We start from the raw sequence: 17,341 nt of genomic DNA on the forward strand, positions 1-17,341 counted from the left end.
GAATGGTGTACATGAGAGGTATTGGGCATAAGGTAATAAGGCAAAGTGTCTTCTTTCTCATATTTTTAAAATTATCAGTAAACAATGCAGAAGTTCGCCACTACAAGACAAAAAAGTTTCAAATGGACCTTTTTCAGTTGTGAAAATATATTGTGGAGTTTTTAACACACACACACACACAAAAAATGTATATGTTTTCTCCATAGACAGAAAGTAAGGTTTTCTCCATAGGGTTTTCTCTCATTCATCGCTGTAAAAGTTTACCCAATAATGACGACTTCCGCTTCCGAGAAACCCGGAAATGTGATGTTCTATTTTATTTATCTTTGTTTTATGAAGCTTTACTTAAATGTTCTAGTAATAATAATACCAGTAGAAATAATAATAAGTAAAAAAAAAATATTACATTAATTAACGTGCCGTAAAAATCTAAAACTAGGGAACTTATATTTAATCTTTTTAAATTCTCTTTTATAATAATAATACAAAAAAACAAACATTTTTAATCAGCATAATATTACTTTTACCAAACCGAATCGCGTTTGGCCCTCTGAGGCCGCCATAGGCGAACGCAGCGGAGGTGGCGGGATAGATTCTGCTGTATGTGAAGCACGCTAAACTGATCAACAACACAACACGACACTAGTGAGATCCAAATGGACTCCATCAACGCCAAATACATCTCCCAGAAGATCAGCAAGACGCGCTGGCGGCCCGTGTCTGCGGCCTCGCTGCAGCAGCCGGAGGTTTTCGCCACGGGATCCTGGGACAACGAGGCTAGTTCAGATGAGTGTCACCACATATCTCACACACACACTGATGTTTCGGTGTTAATTGGCGTTCGTTGTGTGTGTTCAGAATAACAAAGTGTCGATCTGGTCGGTGGGCGATCATGGAGTGTCAAACATGGATGGAGAGTTTGATGAAGAGCCTCAGTTACTGTGTGATTCCCAGCATGACGGAGACGTGCTGGACCTGCAGGTGAGGGTCAACACACACACACACACACACACACAAACCGGCCGAGAAAAGAGAATGAGATCTTTCATTTTTGGACTAGTTTGAGATGAATTAAACTGTCATTTGCATAATCTGTGCAGTTTCTAGATCAAGACAGGCTCGTTTCTGCATCATCAAGTGGGGCTGTGACGATTTTCAAGCTTCAGTCTGACTGTCAGGTATTGTGTTTTTAATGATATTTGCATCATCTGATAGATTTGTGCACAGCCAAACCAGTGTGTTGTGATGTTTAGGCTCTGTCATCGGCTCATGTGTGGGAGAGAGCTCATCAGTACTCCTGTGATGATGCGCCCTGCACCTCGGTCGTGTGCAGAAGTCCTGAAATAGTGTCCGTGGGTGAGGACGGGCGAGTTATTCTGTACAAGGCCGATCAGACCGAGGTTGTACGTATTATTGGTAAGTGTTTTGTGGCTTTTTTTTGTAGCACTGACAATCGAGGTGCACAATTCTGGATAAACTGAGATTCTGAACAGACAACTAAACAAAATAACATGCCATTTACTAGAGGTTCTGACAAAATGTTCATTTCTGCACTGCAGTGTATTTAAAATGTTTAATTCATCCGAATTAATCATTGTTTCTTCTATTGAACACAAAAGAAAATATTTTAAAGATTGAAAATTTACTTCCGTAGTGTTTTTCCTGTCAATGTATCATTTGTGTTATTGTCTTTCTACAGAAAATGCAGATAGCAGTACGATTCATGCCGTGACGTTTCTAAGGACGACTGAAGTTCTCACGGTTAACTCCATCGGTCAGCTGAAGATGTGGGACTTCAGACAGCAGAGCGACAGTCCGGCACAAATCCTCTCTCTGTATGCTTTACTCATACTAGATTAAGGAAACATAGTCAAATTACTCTTCGAATAAAAATGGCATTAATTTCAATTTCGGGATCACATCAAAATTCAAATGGAAAAGAAATATTATTTTGCATGAAGAAAACATTAAGCACATTTAAACATTAAACATATTATTTTGCATGAAGAAAATATTATTTTGCATGAAGACCAGTGAGTCATTTTCATTAATTTCCAAGTTTTCTTTTGTGCAATGTAAAAAAAAAAAAAAGCCAAAAATTACTCACAAATTACTGCATTACATTTTACAATTAATTGTAAATTAATGTTTATACTTTAATGATTTTTTTTCTTGCAATGTTTCTTGCTCATTAACCCTTATGCTGCATTAGGGACATTTTTGGTCTTTTGCAGTTTAATTTCTTTGACCATTTTGGCTGTTTTAATGCAAATGGTATGAAATTTGGCAAAATTGTGACTTTTTGGATACATGTAAAAAAAATGTGATCCCATTTTGCAAAATATGTATAACACACACTGTGTAGATCAAATAGTAACACTCAGCACCATAAAGAGCAAAAATGGCCCATTGAAACCCATTAAAACGTTGTTTAAATCTGAGGCTGTCAGTAATACATGAAACATGATTTTTGCACAAACATCCTTTCATTTTGAAGCAAAAGCATTATATTTGCATTATATAGTGTATTCCACCAGATGACGTCACTACATATTTATTCCCTATGGGTGGAAATGCACCTTATTTTAGGCAATAGGCAATGTTTAATAGGTGGCCATTTTTGGTCTCTAACGCGCTAAGTGGGATTTTTTGCAAAGATAATCCAAATCTAAAGTTTTCTCTTTGCATTTAGTTTATTGAAAATAATTGAATTTTTGTGTTTTTTCCTCTTATACAAATTGATGGTTTCGCAAACAAAACTGGTAATTAAAGGGTTAAAATCCTGAAATTGAATACATTTTTGGTAGTTATGATGAGGACTGATGCTGGTTAAAAGATTTAACTTGGTAAAAGTGGAAAATAATAATAATATATAATATTTTAGGCAATGTTTAATATGTGGCCATTTTTGGTCCTTAATGCACTCAACGGTGTTAAAAATCTAATGCAGCACAAGGGTTAAGATAAGAAATTGCTTATTTGCCAGCATTTCAAGTCAGTCATATCAATACTCATAAGTGGCCCAATTTATTTGAATTCACTTAGACCAAAAATTGGTCTCTTCTCTGTTATCTTATTCTGTTCTGATATGTTTTCTGCTCATGCAGCACCGGGGACAGAGTGCCCTTGCACTGTGTGGATAAACACCCAAACCAGCAGCACATAGTGGCCACAGGAGGGCAGGACGGGATGCTGTGTATCTGGGATGTGAGACAGGGCAATACGCCCTTCTCTCTCATAGAGGCGCATTCAGCAGAAAGTCAGTATCCTTTGAATTGCATAACTTTAAAAAAATAAATATGCTTGTTCTGTAAACACGCATACTAGACTTTCAGAAAAATGCTCTTGAACTAAATGTCGACACGGAATGAAAATTCACCCTATTTTCTGAATGCATGTTAAATATCTTCTTTGTGTGCACAATGCGTCCGTGCATGTGTTTTCAGTTGTCAACTCGGTTTCTCTGTTAATCATTGTGACAGGATTGGAAATTAATAATTAACGGTCCTGATAATGGCAAAAGTCTGATGTTACCAGTAAAAAGTGTCCTACATTATTTTAAATATATCTAGTCAGTGACCGCACAAGCATATTCGTCTAAAATAATTCTGTATTTTCAGCTTCAGAATCATGAATATTGTTATTCGGGTGTCTCTATAGTCCTGTGCTTTGGGTCAAAGCCTATTCATTTACACACACAATGTAAAATCAAATTTAGCATTTTAATCAAAAGTTAATTAAATGTCTGAAAAAATATGGTATCGTGAGTTCAGTATCGTGACATGTATCGAATCGTTATGCCCCTAATAAAGAGATGGAGATATCAAATAATATTGAACAAATATTACTGTAGGAATGACCTTATTCATGAATTCAGTCTTAGCTTGCTTAAAATATGTTAATCTGCAAGAAATTGGTATCATTAATGAGCACAAAATAAAATGGACTGTCATGTCATCTTGTCCTTCAAATTTGAAGATGTCGTGGGAAATCCCATAGAATACTTTACTCCACTAGGGTCTGTTTAATGCAATTTCGTTATCACCATAGTACCTGCATTCAAACCACACATACACTGTACGCATAAATGGAAAAGACAGAAACGCTTGATTATCAGAAAGGAAGTATCCGCATTTACTCTACCCTAAAAGATTATAAAGATGCGTGGCGAGAGATTGCCCAGGCACTGGGAGTGCAAGTTGTCATAATGCCCATGTGTCGTCCGCTTGTGTGACCGCTATGCTCGTAAGAAAAAAAAAACTGTGTACTTTGAGTCTAAATGACAGAAACCTGATAATTCAACAACACTGGCAGTGATTCTGAACTGTTTTCTGTTTTCTACAGTGTGGGAAGTACATTTTCATCCATCAAACCCCAATCACTTGTTTACATGCTCAGAGGATGGGTCTCTGCTACACTGGGAGACGACTTCAGGGTCAGACATGAGCACACTCCTGCAGAGTAAGCCGACACTCCTTCACATCTACTGTAAAACTTCAAACAATAGCTGAGTCCCAAATAGACACCTGTCTCTTTTACACGCCTGGTGTGGCGGCAGGTTTGGGGAAATAAAGGCCGGTCTCAAATGGCGCTTTTCCACTGCTGGTACGGCTCAGTACGGCTCGCTTCGCTTTTCCACTGCGTGGTATGACTCAGCTCGACACGGCACGGCTCGGTTCGCTTTAGCTCGGTTGCTTTTCCACTGCAGTTAGTACCGCTTTAAAGTGGGTGGGATTATAGACTGATCGATAACTGTAGTGTTGTTTTTGGCATCCTATTTTAGTTTTAGTCTAGTCTTTGTGTCAAGCTGACATTTTAGTTTGTATTAGTTTTAGTCACATTCATACTCTTTTTAGTCTAGTCTAGTTTTAGTCGACGAAAACTGATGACATTTTAGTCTAGTTTTAGTCGACGAAAACCGATGACGTTTTAGTCGACGAAAGACAGTCTAGTTTTAGTCAATGATAATTGTATTTTAGTCTCTTTTTAGTATGGCAATTCTATTTAAACCAGTAAATATATAAGTAGCTAGCCTAGTAGGCTAGACTATAGACGAAACCAAATTTGTCTTTTAGCCAAACCCATTTCAAACAATTTTATCTTCTTATATTATTGTTACCTTATAGGCTCAAGAATACATCCATTCCAGAAACGGAAGATGCTCTGAATTGAATTTACAACATATTTACCAACCAAACATGTTAGAAATAGCCTACACATATGATGAAATGAAAGTTTTTCCAAATGTCATTTCTTGGGATCACACTTCTCAGCCTCCCTGGGAAAGTCTATGCCAGGGTACTTGGAGAGGAGAATACGGCCGATAGTGGAACCTCGGATTCAGGAGGAACAGTGGTTTTCGTCCGGGCCGTGGAACACTGGACCAGCTCTATATTCTTTACAGGGTGCTGGAGGTTTCATGGGAGTTTGCCCAACCAGTCCACATGTGTTTTGTGGATTTGGAGAAGGCATTCGACTGTGTCCCCCGAGGCGGCCTGTGGAGGGTGCTCCGGGAATATGGGGTCCGGGGTCCTTTGCTAAGGGCTGTCCGGTCCCTGTATGACCGAACAGGAGCTTGGTTCGCATTGCCGGTAGTAAGTCAGACTTCTTCCCGGTGCATGTTGTACTCCGGCAGGGCTGCCCTTTGTCGTCGGTTCTGTTCATAATTTTTATGGACAGAATTTCTAGGCGCAGCCAGGGGCCAGAGGGTGTCAGGTTTGGGGACCACACGATTTCGTCTCTGCTCTTTGCGGATGATGTTGCCGTGTTGGCCCCTTCACACCAGGACCTTCAGCATGCACTGGGACGGTTTGCAGCCGAGTGTGAAGTGGCTGGGATGAAAATCAGCACCTCCAAATCCGAGGCCATGTTCCTCAGCCGGAAAAGGGTGTCTTGCTCACTTCAGGTTGGTGGAGAAATCCTTCCTCAAGTGGAGGAGTTTAAGTATTTTGGGGTTTTGTTCATGAGTGAGGGAAGGATGGAACGGGAGATTGACAGACGGATCGGTGCAGCTTCTGCAGCAATGCGGTCGATGCACCGGTCTGTTATGGTGAAGAAGGAGCTGAGCCGTAAGGCAAAGCTCTCGATTTACGGGTCAATCTACGTTCCTACTCTCACCTATGGTCATGAGCTTTGGGTCATGACCGAAAGGACAAGATCCCGGATACAGGCGCCGAAATGAGCTTTCTCCGCAGGGTGGCTGGGCGATCCCTTAGTGATAGGGTGAGAAGCTCGGTCACTCGGGAGGAGCTCAGAGTAGAGCCGCTGCTCCTCCACATCGAGAGGGGTCAGCTGAGGTGGCTCGGGCATCTGTTCCGGATGCCTCCTGGACGCCTCCCTGGGGAGGTGTTCCGGGCACGTCCCACTGGGCGGAGGCCCCGGGGAAGACCTAGGACGCGCTGGAGAGACTATGTCTCCCGGCTGGCCTGGGAACGCCTCGGTGTCCCCCCAGAAGAGCTGGAGGAAGTGTCTAGGGAGAGGGAAGCTTAGACTGCTGCCCCCGCGACCCGGCCCCGGATGAGCGGAAGAAGATGAAGATGATGATTATGATGATGTGCTAAAAAGTGACATTTTTTTAAACATAGTTTGGAGCTAAATGTGACAATGTTGCTGTTATTTTCAGAGTGAGCCGCTTTACAAACGGCGCCCCATAGATCAGTGCGTGCATAACAGTGTAGCAGAGATCTACACAGCAGGCTACCTCAACAACAACAATTCTGCATAATAATAATGCAAGTACGAGACGAAATAACGTCAAATAAATTTCGTCTCGTCTCGTTTTGGTCAACGAAAATGAAGAGACATTTTAGCATAGTTTTTATTTTTGTAAACCACATTTAGTCTCGTTTTTATTCGTCAACGATATTGCATTATACATTTAGTTATAGTCATCGTCACACGACCAGCATTTACGTTGCGTCTCGTCTCGTTTTCGTCACGTGATAAAGGTTCGTTAACGACAATATTTAGTCATAATTTTCGTTGATGAAAGCAACACTAGATAACAGCGGTGGCTGTTACTGGCAATTTAAATCTAGTGGGTTTGGTTTCTCGTGTCGATGTCTATTGGTCGCAAATACATTGACACTGGTACTGACAATTCAGTCTGACCAATCAGTGATCTGCAGTGTTTCACGTCACATTTAGTACCGGTACGGTACGCTTGGAACCTCAACAGACCAGGTACCATTTAAAGCGAGCTGTACCACAAGCGCCACAAGTGAGCCGCACCGAGCCGAGCCGTACCGTACCATGCAGTGGAAAAGCGCCAAAGTGATTCCAGTTGTTTTACAGGGTAGCCTTCATTCTTTCTTGTTGATGTGTTTCGGGCAACAAGCTCGGGCAACAAGCTTAACAAATTGATGTTACCGGTAACTTGTATTGTTCAGTCCATGGCTGTCGCACCGTTTCGTTTTTTTTATGCTGCCAATAATCTAAAGGGGGTCACGCACCAGACGAGAAGCGCAGCGTCGAGTGTATGACAACTCAAGGATGTACACCATGTCAGTTTATGGCCAGCAATATTGTTATGTTGAAGGACATAATAGAATAAAAAATGACTGTTATATAAAGTTAGTTTACAATTGTTTCAGAATTTTTATGAATATTAGCTATATCCAGCTTGGGTGATGCACTCGACATTATTAATGGCACGATAAAGAAAACAGCTGAAGAGATAAGTAGTCAAGGTAAAAACATCAAGAATGATAATGTACAAATCCCTCATTCTCCCGATTGTCTTGTAAAATTCTGAAGCATGGACACTTGCTGAAGTGCTGCAGAGAAACAACTACTTGTATTCGAGATTTAGAAGAGTACTTGGCATTCACATCATAGGCAAGATGAGAAAATGATGACATCAGATAGAGACGTGAAAAAAAAGTTCATGAAAGACAACACCGGTGGCTTGGTCATGTACTTCGTAAGGATAAGACCAGGATTGCAAACATGGCATTGCACGGTAGAATAGAAGGCACCGCAAAAAGAGGACGTCAAGGAACAACGTGGATGTCATCAGTGCTAGCGAGGTACGACGTTGGACAACAAGTTCAAATGAAAATTGCGCAAGATAGAGAGATGCCGTTTAGCCTCGACTCATCCGAGAGCCTACGTTGAAGTGTAATAAACTGGAGATATGGCGAAGGTTAATAATAATTAGCTGGTTATTTAAAATGATTAGAAATTCATTCAATATTCAGGGATTGACATGCTCGTTTTATTTATTATAATTGTTTGTTTCAGGGGGCTGGAACAGCAGAGTCATCTCGCACAGTGCCGTTCCCCAAGCAGGGGAGAATGACTCGGTGGTCAGCGCGTGGCTGACCGGGGACTCCAGCAGAAGTAGACTGGAGGCGACTCATATGCTGCCCAGCCAGACACTGTCTGTCAACAGCCTAGATGTGCTTGAGCAGTGTTTAGTGTGTGGGACTGATGGGGAGGCTGTGTACATCCACAGACAAGTTCCTGTTTGATAACTCGCCTAAAAATCAGAATGCTTGGAATATTTTTATACATTACATTTCTTGGTTCAATTGATTAAAACTAAACAAGAATGAAGTCATTAAAATTGTATTGTGTACAGTCTTTCTGTTTCATGAAACTTATGTTGAATTACTCTTAAGTTTTGGATACAACGATAGGGACATAATAAAGGTTTATTGAGTTACTATTCTATACTATAAGTACCGGTTGTTTATTAAAAGTCAATGTTTTTATTTTGATGTTGAAATTATTGCATTGGCTTTGCAAAGCTACGATAGTTTGTGTTATTGTATGGCGTAGCCTTATGTGGATCTTTTCGAAAATGTAATAATGCATTGCATTTATGCTGACCACAGCAGTGGTTTTTTAATGAGTAACCTTCCCCTAAGATGATTATAAATGTATATATGCGGTTGATTTGCATCAATTAAGAATGGATATAATAAAGCTTTATCGCTTGAAGCTTCTAATGAAGAAATGAGGCTGATGAGTCACAAATGAGTTGGACAGAGATCGTCATAATAAATATATCTGGATATCCAAAAACATTGGAGGGTTAGTTCACCCAAAAATGACAATTCTGTCAAAAAATATTTTTTATGTTGTTCCAACCCCGTAAGCCTTTCGTTCATCTTCGGAACACAAATTAAGATATTTTTGATTAAATCTGATTAAGCTAGATCTCTCCTCTACTGTATTGTAATTGAAACTTGCAAGCCCAAAAGTTAGTAAAAACATAAAATAGTCCAAGTGATTACAGTGGCTCAATCTGAAGATTATCAAGCGACGAGAAGTCTTTTTTTTGTGCACAAAGGAAACTTCTTCTGTGTGGCCCTCTAGTTCACGTAGTGAAACAGCACAGCGCTTCTGGGTTGTACGTCCCTGATTATGTATTATACATGTAATCTATTCAGATTTTTAATTTCTACGAGGACCAATGATGACGCAGTGATGTGAAGTAAATACAGTTATGTGCAAATAGACGTCTCTGCGGAACAACAAGAAAGCGTTTCCCAATTATTGGTCGTTTTCAAACCCGTCTAGGCATTTTCCAACCATCCAATCAAAACGTACGGAACGGATCCGGAAGCCCTTTCAGAAGCGGAGATGCGTTATTAATATTTCTCGTTTTCTTGATTTTTACTATTATGTCTATATCACGACAACATTTCACAAAATAATATACAGTCTACAGTTACCTATTTTCTTTAAAATAGAAATTCTTTCATAAACCAGATTTCACGTTTTTATAAGATAGGCGTTACAGATCTTGTATGATAGCCTGTGTGTATTATATTTTATAATATTCTCTCCAACCTACATGTAATTTGTCTCTAAATGTAAACCTTAAAAGGTAAAAAATTACCTTTTAAAAAATACGTTGTTACTCAACTATTTATAATTACATAGTTTTAATTTCGTTTTGTGTGTGTGAACACAACATAAATCAAGTTGTAACGGTGATTAACAAGGTAAATTAATAGCAATTTCCAATAATGATATAAATCATACTGTAAAGCAATGGTGAAAATGATTGTAGGCTATTGGTCTTTCTCACCTGTATTTTTCAAAATATGTTTATATGTAATGACTGATATTTAAGTGATATTTGTAACTTACATTAAATTACATATAAAGTAAAACATATTGACCTTTAAAATAAGGTAAAATGTGTTTACTTAGAATAATGACTCTGTAAACATTACCATCACTTTATTGACCAATATGATGGACAAACTGTATTGATAAATGCAGCATTCTCTACTGATAAACAATACATGTGGCAAGTTCAAACATGAGGAACACATTGTATATGGCAAGCCGTTTTAACATTCAATAATTTTAACCTACAATCTCTATTTTCATGCTACTAGTACTTATTTTTTAGATACTATATATTCCAATAAGTACTAGTACTTATTCAATAGCTACTAGTGCCTTTTCTTTAGTGTTTATTCTTTAGGTACTAGTACATTTTTAAAGATACTAGTACTTATTCATTCGATAGTCCTTATTTATTAGATACTAGTACTTGATCATTAGATGCTAGTCCTTATTTATTCGATACCAATGCTTATTCATTAGTTACTAGTACTTATTCATTAGATAGTAGTACTTATTCATTAGATACTAGTACCCGTACCTATTAAATAGATACTACTTATTCATTACATACTACTTATTTCAATAGTCACTATAGTAACTATTCTTTTGTTACTAGTAACATTTTTTTTGCCATTGACTTCTTTGGGGATCTGTCATTCAGATATCAACTGTTCAGTTCTGAGTAGTATGTATTCCAATTGTGACTAGTACATACTAGTAGTTATTCATTAGGTACTAGTGCCTATTAAATAGATACTAGTACCTATTAAATAGATACTAGTATTTATTCCAAATGCTACTTGTAAGAATTTTTATTTTACCAGTAAGATTTTTATTTGAACTCTACAGTGGCCGTTCTGACTAGTCATAACATAACTACACTGTAAAAAAAATCCTAATTTCACAGAAAATAACTGTGATTTTTGACGACCATTTTCTTTCATTTTAAATTGTACTCAAAACACTGCAAAATTACAAATAATATCTGGAAAATAAAAAATGCAGCTGATATTTTAGGTATTGTTACATTAAAGAAAAAATTCCAGTCATTCACATTTTTTTTTTCTTTTTTTGTATTTTGTAAATTGATTGTATTTTTCATACAGTATTTTTCTGTTTTCTTAAATTACATAAACATTTTTATAAGAGTACAAATAGAATCTGTAATTAAATGGTAACAAAACAGTTAAATGATTACGACTGTAGCTCAAAAAACTGTAACATTAAAGTAAAACGTCATAAATTAAATAAACTGAAAAACACTGTTATTTACAGGTATTTCCTGCATTATTATGATCAAATACCTTCATTGTAAAAAAAAAAAAATCATAAAAAAATGGTCAAATGACTGGCAACAAAGGCTGCCAAACAAAAACCATAAAATTAAAGTAAAATATTCAAATTTAAATAAACTGAAAAAAAACCACTGTTATTTAAAGGTATTTCCTGCATTATCATGATCAAATACCGTCATTGTAAAAAAATCCTTAAAAAAAGGGTCAATTGACTGGCAGCACAGGGTAACAAACAAAAACCATAAAATTACAGTAAAAATATGTTAATTTAAATAAAAACTTGACATCACCATGATTGAGATCAGTGTTTGCTTTAGTTGAGCTCTAGACCTTTATTATATGCTATTAGTTTTCCTCTGGCTGCTTTAATTATGTTTTCAATATACATTTGTAATAGCATTGAAAGCAGGAGGAAATATCAGCTGATGTTGGTCAGTTATTGGTAGGGGTGTAACGGTACATGTATTCGTATTCAACCGTTTCGGTTTGAGGCTTCCGGTTCGGTACGCATACAAACCGAACGATTGCTTGGACCATTTTTCTTGCCGGCAAAATTTGTGCTGACGCGGCCAACACAACGTTGCGCAACATCCAAATGGCAAGGGTAATGAAAGCAGAACGAAACTGCGCTACTCGTTACGTGCTTCACGGATCGTTTATCAGTTCGGACCAGCAACATCTGTGCAGCGCGAGCCGATCTCGATCAAGCAACACTGTTACCACACCGCGCTGAGAGATCCGGTAAAGAAAACATTTGAATTCGCCACTGAGGTAATAGCATCGCTGTGAGATCAGGTGAGATGCATTCACTTTTCTCCGTTATTAACCGTAGATCTCTATTAGATCAAACAGCGCTGTCATGGAAACCAGGAGAAACATTGTGCCGTGAATTAACTAGTACTTTACGTCCACAGACCAGCAACATTCACCATGGATTTAATATAGTAACACTAACTGTAACCAGTTTGCCTGGAATGGTGAAATGCTTTCAAGTACTTCACACATCTTTTTCCAGCACTTCAAAAATTCAAATATTATATAAATAAATATATATTTAAATGTTATTTTTAATGTGATGACCAAAACATTATTTGTTCATCCTTCAAAGATGACCCCTATTTATAAACCTGAAAGTTTCAAGATCTCGAAAAACTCACACTTATTTAAAAATATTTTTTCTTTAAACAAATAGGAAATTTCTCTGGCATTTCTTTCTTTTTGCTGTATCGAAAACGTACCGAACCGTGACTTTAAAACCGAGGTACGTACCGAACCGTGATTTTTGTGTACCGTTACACCCCTAGTTATTGGTGATGTTATAGTCATCATATGGTGACCTGATTCACTGATATGACAGAGAAATACCCGAGTGTATGTGTTGTGATTACATTATAAATAGGTGTACTTAAGTTTTAGATTAAATCTTGACGTATTTTTCCCCATGAACCTTGTTATATTGAAACAATATTAATTAAGTGATTAATTGAGTGATGATTGAGCATTATTGAAGACACCTAATGATAACAAGCAGAATCACTGAAAGAAAAAATCACAAATTGTAAGCCACCGTTATGGCGATCAGTGTTTGCTTTAGTTGGGCTCTCGACACTTATACTTTCACTTTAAATTTTGTTTGTCTGCTGTTATTGATTTATAACAGTCAAATGAACAAAGAAAAGTGGGATCTGACAGAGTTGGTTATGTTTTGACATAATCATACTGTGATCTAAATGAAACCTAGTCAGATGATTTGGTTTAACTTGTTAGCAACAGTTTAGTGGTTCTGCAGCATATGATAATCTGTATTTTTCTTATAATCCAAAACATGTAATAAAAATTGTTCTGATCAAATCCCTTTATCTTTATTTAGAAACGCAGACATCAATAATCAGCCTGTGTATCTCAACCGTGGTGACAATAATAATCATTGTTGCCACCAATCACAACTCATTAATGGCTCATGCATTGCGGTATGAATAAATTATGATCTGAATTGTCTATGTAATTTACTTTTCCTAATTGAATATTCTGCTCGCCACCATTGTTGAGAAGCATTGACTGAATCTTGATATCTGTGTGTGCCTAAAAGAAAGACTTTCTTTTTTTGTACAACTTTTAAGAAATCCATTATATTATATCTCAAATTCTGGGTATTTATACAGAATCACAGTTATAATGTAACCAATAACATAAATCACAAACATTAAGTTCAAATAATGATTGTCATAATATACCAAAAATTATTAGATAATATTTTTTTCTTTGTTCATCTGGCAGGTATAACTCAGATGCAACAGCCAATTAAAATATAAAGTTTATAAAATAAGGGTCAAGAGCCCAACTAAAGCAAACACTCATCTCCATAACGGTGGCTTACAATTTTAGATTTCCTCCTTGTGATTCTGCTTTAGGTGTCTTCAATGATGCTCAATCATCACTCAATTAATCACTTAATTATCTCATTGACTTTAACACTCTTGAGTGTGTACTCCTGTATCCCAGGAGTGTTAAATTAACAATGACTGAGTTTTTGCTGTGACGAAGAGCCGTAGTTAGCTGACAAGCTGAGCCATAGTGCATTAAAAATCAGGTGATATCACTAACCATTCAATTACGTGAAAACCATTACCATTAATAAGTGATCAGATCTTCTGAACTGAGATTCTCTTGGACTCCTACCATAACAAATATGTATCAATTATGACACTCAGTTAAAGCAGCCAGAGAAATAGTAATGTTAAAAGCAAAGGGTAGAGAGCCCCACTAAAGCAAACACTGATCTCCATCATGGTGACATCAACATTTATTATTTCACATAAAAAATCAACTTCTAAACATCTGTCTCAGTAAGAATGTTAGTATGCAATAAATAAAGTCTGGATTGTTTCTGTATGGTGTGTTTTGTGGGTCACCATTGTGTTGAAGAGTAGAGCCTGTGCCTCAGTTCAGGATGAGCAGAATAAAACTGATGAAATGGTGCATGTTCCTTTATTTAACTGACAGTAACTGTGTAGTTGCTGATGCAGTGATGTATAGTGACAGAAAATCATACATCACCTACATGTTTCTTCATAAAAAATTTCAGGAAATATGTGAAATAACTGTGTTTCTGTTAAAGAGCTTAATGAAGATTTCTACTTTTGCACTTATTTAAATTAGGCTATTTTACATTCATTTTATGTTTTTTTGTATGGCAGCCATTGCTGACAGTCATTGACTGTTTTTACTATGAAGGTATTTGATCATAATAATGCATTGTTTTTACAGTTAGAGTGTTTGATCGTAATAATCCAGATAATAGCTGTAAAATAACAGTGTTTTTCTGTAAAACAACTTAATTTAAATTAGGATATTTTACTTTATTTTTACTGTATTTATTTGGCGCCCTTTGCTGCCAGTTATTTGACCCTTTTTTACGATTTTTATTTTTTACAGTGTAGTAAAAAAGCAGTTGTGACTAGTAAAAAAAAACATTTGGAATAAATACTAGTATCTAATAAATAGGTATAAACTTGCCTTTTCTAATTGAACTATGGACTAATCCTGGTTTAGGCTTAACCCTGTCCCTGTCTGTGAAACCGGGCCATAATGTCCTGGACATAAATGGCACCTATTCGGTGAAATAGCCAATTAACATTTGTTTACATCTATTGTTTTCTAGTCTGACAACTAAACTTTAACTATTTTTTTTATATTAGGTGTTGCCATTGCCCAGATGTTGCCATCTTCCCTGGTGTAGCAGCAGATGATGTAGATAAGGGACCAGGTGTTATTGAAAAAGGACACTGACCTGGAAGGCTACAGGTTAAAGGAAAATAAAATAAAATTTAATAATAGAGACAACAACATCAACACTACATAATTTTAGGACGATATTGAGGCTATACCTTTGTATATGAAATCCACAGATATATGTCTGTGTCCCTCTAAACAAAGGCATTTGTCCCCTAAAATGCACAGGACATTTTTCAAACTGTAATATTGTTTGGCAGTGAATCATATGTGACCCCTTTCAATATGACATAGCTTTATGTTTTATGATTGTACACATAACACTTTATCTAAATTTACCTTCAGATAACGTTCATGCCACTTTTACTGGCGGGGTGACGGCTTGTTTCCTGCCTCAGAAGACCATATAATAGTCCTGTATGTAGATGGCATTAGATAGTAGGCTACCTCACTGTATTATATATGAATACACAGTACCTCAGTGTATAATATATTAATGCATAGTACCTCAGTGTTTATTGATACATAGTAGGAGCAGATATAAAAGTAATTTAGTACAATCATATTAAGATTATTATCAGTTGGTAAACACAGTCTCCGTTATAACAGGTGCAACACCTGAACACAACACAAAACTCATTAATTCAAACACAATATCAGGTGTTGTACCCACGTTATACCAATTATAAGAATGTAAGTTAAACCCATTAATTTCTCTCTGTCATTCATTCATTCATTCATTCATTCTTAGCTAAGATAGTTAGGAGACTAAACAAAGCAACAACGTCAACGTCTCTTAACGTTACCTAACACAATGTAAACTTAAAATCTTACCTCGATGTCACCGTCAACTTCTTAAATAAAACAATGTAAAAGTTTATTTAAAAAAAACTATGAATTAAAGCTAGTTAATTAACTAGTAGTCTTACCTATGGACTTATATGGACTTCACGCGGCTTTTTCAAAAATAAACTCACAAAAATATGACAGACTTCGCGTGCCTTTTACCAAAATAACTGATGAAAAAAGTGAAAAATATGATTTATAGGAGGTGGACTTACTGCGCATGATCCGGCATTGATGGAAAGGGGCCACGGTGATTGGCTGTCGTAAAATGGAGAAAATGGAAATGCTGCGATCTGATGGGCTGTCCAAAAAAATGTGAAAGATGGACATGCAGAGACGTGATTGGTCGAAGCAGACAGACGAACGGTTCCCAGGCAGAGCTATCCGGGATCTTACCAAAGCACAGGCACCTCAGGGATTTAACAGCACTTTCTCCATAAAGTGTTCCTGCTTTGCCAGCTTAAAATTTGTGGCATTAAATGATGAAGGCCACAATGTATATAGGCACAAGAGAGGTTGTCTGCTGCTGGCAAGCTAGGAACACTGACATTGAAAGAGTGTTCTTTTTTTCATGGCCGGTTGCTAACTCTAAAGTGGTTTGGACAAACAAGTAATTGGTACATAATGAGTTTCACGATGCCAAGAGAGAACAAATCCGACATTTCAAAAATCAGATTGCCTGAAGAGAATGGCCAAAGTCATGTTTGATCTGAGACTTTTGAAACTGTCCTCACTTCAATCTTGAAAAGAGATGTGGGTTTCCCATTTTAAGGACTGCATGTGAAACATCCAGATTGTACACAGCTCCTGGACTTCACAACTCATCTCGCAAACTGACAAAGTAACAAGGATCCGCGTAGTCGGCAGGGTTCGAACCTGCGCGGGGAAACCCCAATGGATTTCGAGTCCATCGCCTTAACCTCTCGGCCACGACTACTCCCGCCTTTCCGTCACATGCTGTTTTCTTGTCTGGATGTGAGAGGACACTGGGGCCAACCATCAACGCGAATGCGGGCAGCAGAGGATGCACTCGTCTAAAGTACTGTGATGGCAAAAGGGAGTTCAACGATGTCTTCACCTAGACGAACAGGGTGTCGTGATCCGGATTTGGACTGGGGATGCTGCAGGCACAACACAAAGTACCAAACAAGGTGCAAGCACCTCTGGGATTTAACAGCACTTTCTCCATGAAGTGTTCCTGCTTTGTCAGCTTAAAATTTGTGGCAGTAAATGAGTAAGGCCACAATGTGTAAAGGGACAAGAGAAGTAGGCTGCTCCTGGAAAGCTAGGAACACTGACATTGAAAGAGTGATCTTTTTTTTCATGGCCAGTTGCTAACTCTAAAGTGGTTTGGACAAATAAGTAATTGGTACATAATGACT

General features: G+C 37.5%; 1 protein-coding gene and 1 non-coding gene across 2 annotated transcripts; one reads left to right on the plus strand and one right to left on the minus strand.

Moving 5' to 3' along the window:
• The first annotated feature begins 531 nt into the window (after nucleotides 1-531).
• nup43 (nucleoporin 43) lies at nucleotides 532-8,673 on the plus strand. Its single transcript, XM_039664306.2, has 8 exons — nucleotides 532-776; nucleotides 859-981; nucleotides 1,101-1,178; nucleotides 1,254-1,416; nucleotides 1,700-1,835; nucleotides 3,108-3,259; nucleotides 4,345-4,461; nucleotides 8,242-8,673. The coding sequence occupies exons 1-8, from the start codon at nucleotides 657-659 to the stop codon at nucleotides 8,469-8,471; spliced, it is 1,119 nt and encodes a 372-aa protein (XP_039520240.2). The 5' UTR covers nucleotides 532-656; the 3' UTR covers nucleotides 8,472-8,673.
• An 8,141-nt stretch (nucleotides 8,674-16,814) lies between these two features.
• trnas-cga (transfer RNA serine (anticodon CGA)) lies at nucleotides 16,815-16,896 on the minus strand. Its single transcript has one exon. It is a non-coding gene; the product is annotated as a tRNA-Ser (tRNA).
• Nucleotides 16,897-17,341: the final 445 nt, after the last annotated feature.

This window comes from Pimephales promelas, chromosome 13 (assembly GCF_988280905.1).
Source record: "Pimephales promelas chromosome 13, fPimPro1.hap1.1, whole genome shotgun sequence".
NCBI classification, from domain to species: Eukaryota; Metazoa; Chordata; class Actinopteri; order Cypriniformes; family Leuciscidae; genus Pimephales; species Pimephales promelas.

What these genes read in the sequence shown, in the direction of transcription:
- nup43 (XM_039664306.2), top strand. Translation starts at nt 657, where the DNA reads ATGGACTCCATCAACGCCAAATACATCTCCCAGAAGATCAGCAAGACG. An exon ending in CCGGCACAAATCCTCTCTCT is followed by an intron (nt 1,836 to 3,107) that starts GTATGCTTTACT and finishes CTGCTCATGCAG; the next exon opens with CACCGGGGACAGAGTGCCCT. An exon ending in CATGAGCACACTCCTGCAGA is followed by an intron (nt 4,462 to 8,241) that starts GTAAGCCGACAC and finishes TGTTTGTTTCAG; the next exon opens with GGGGCTGGAACAGCAGAGTC.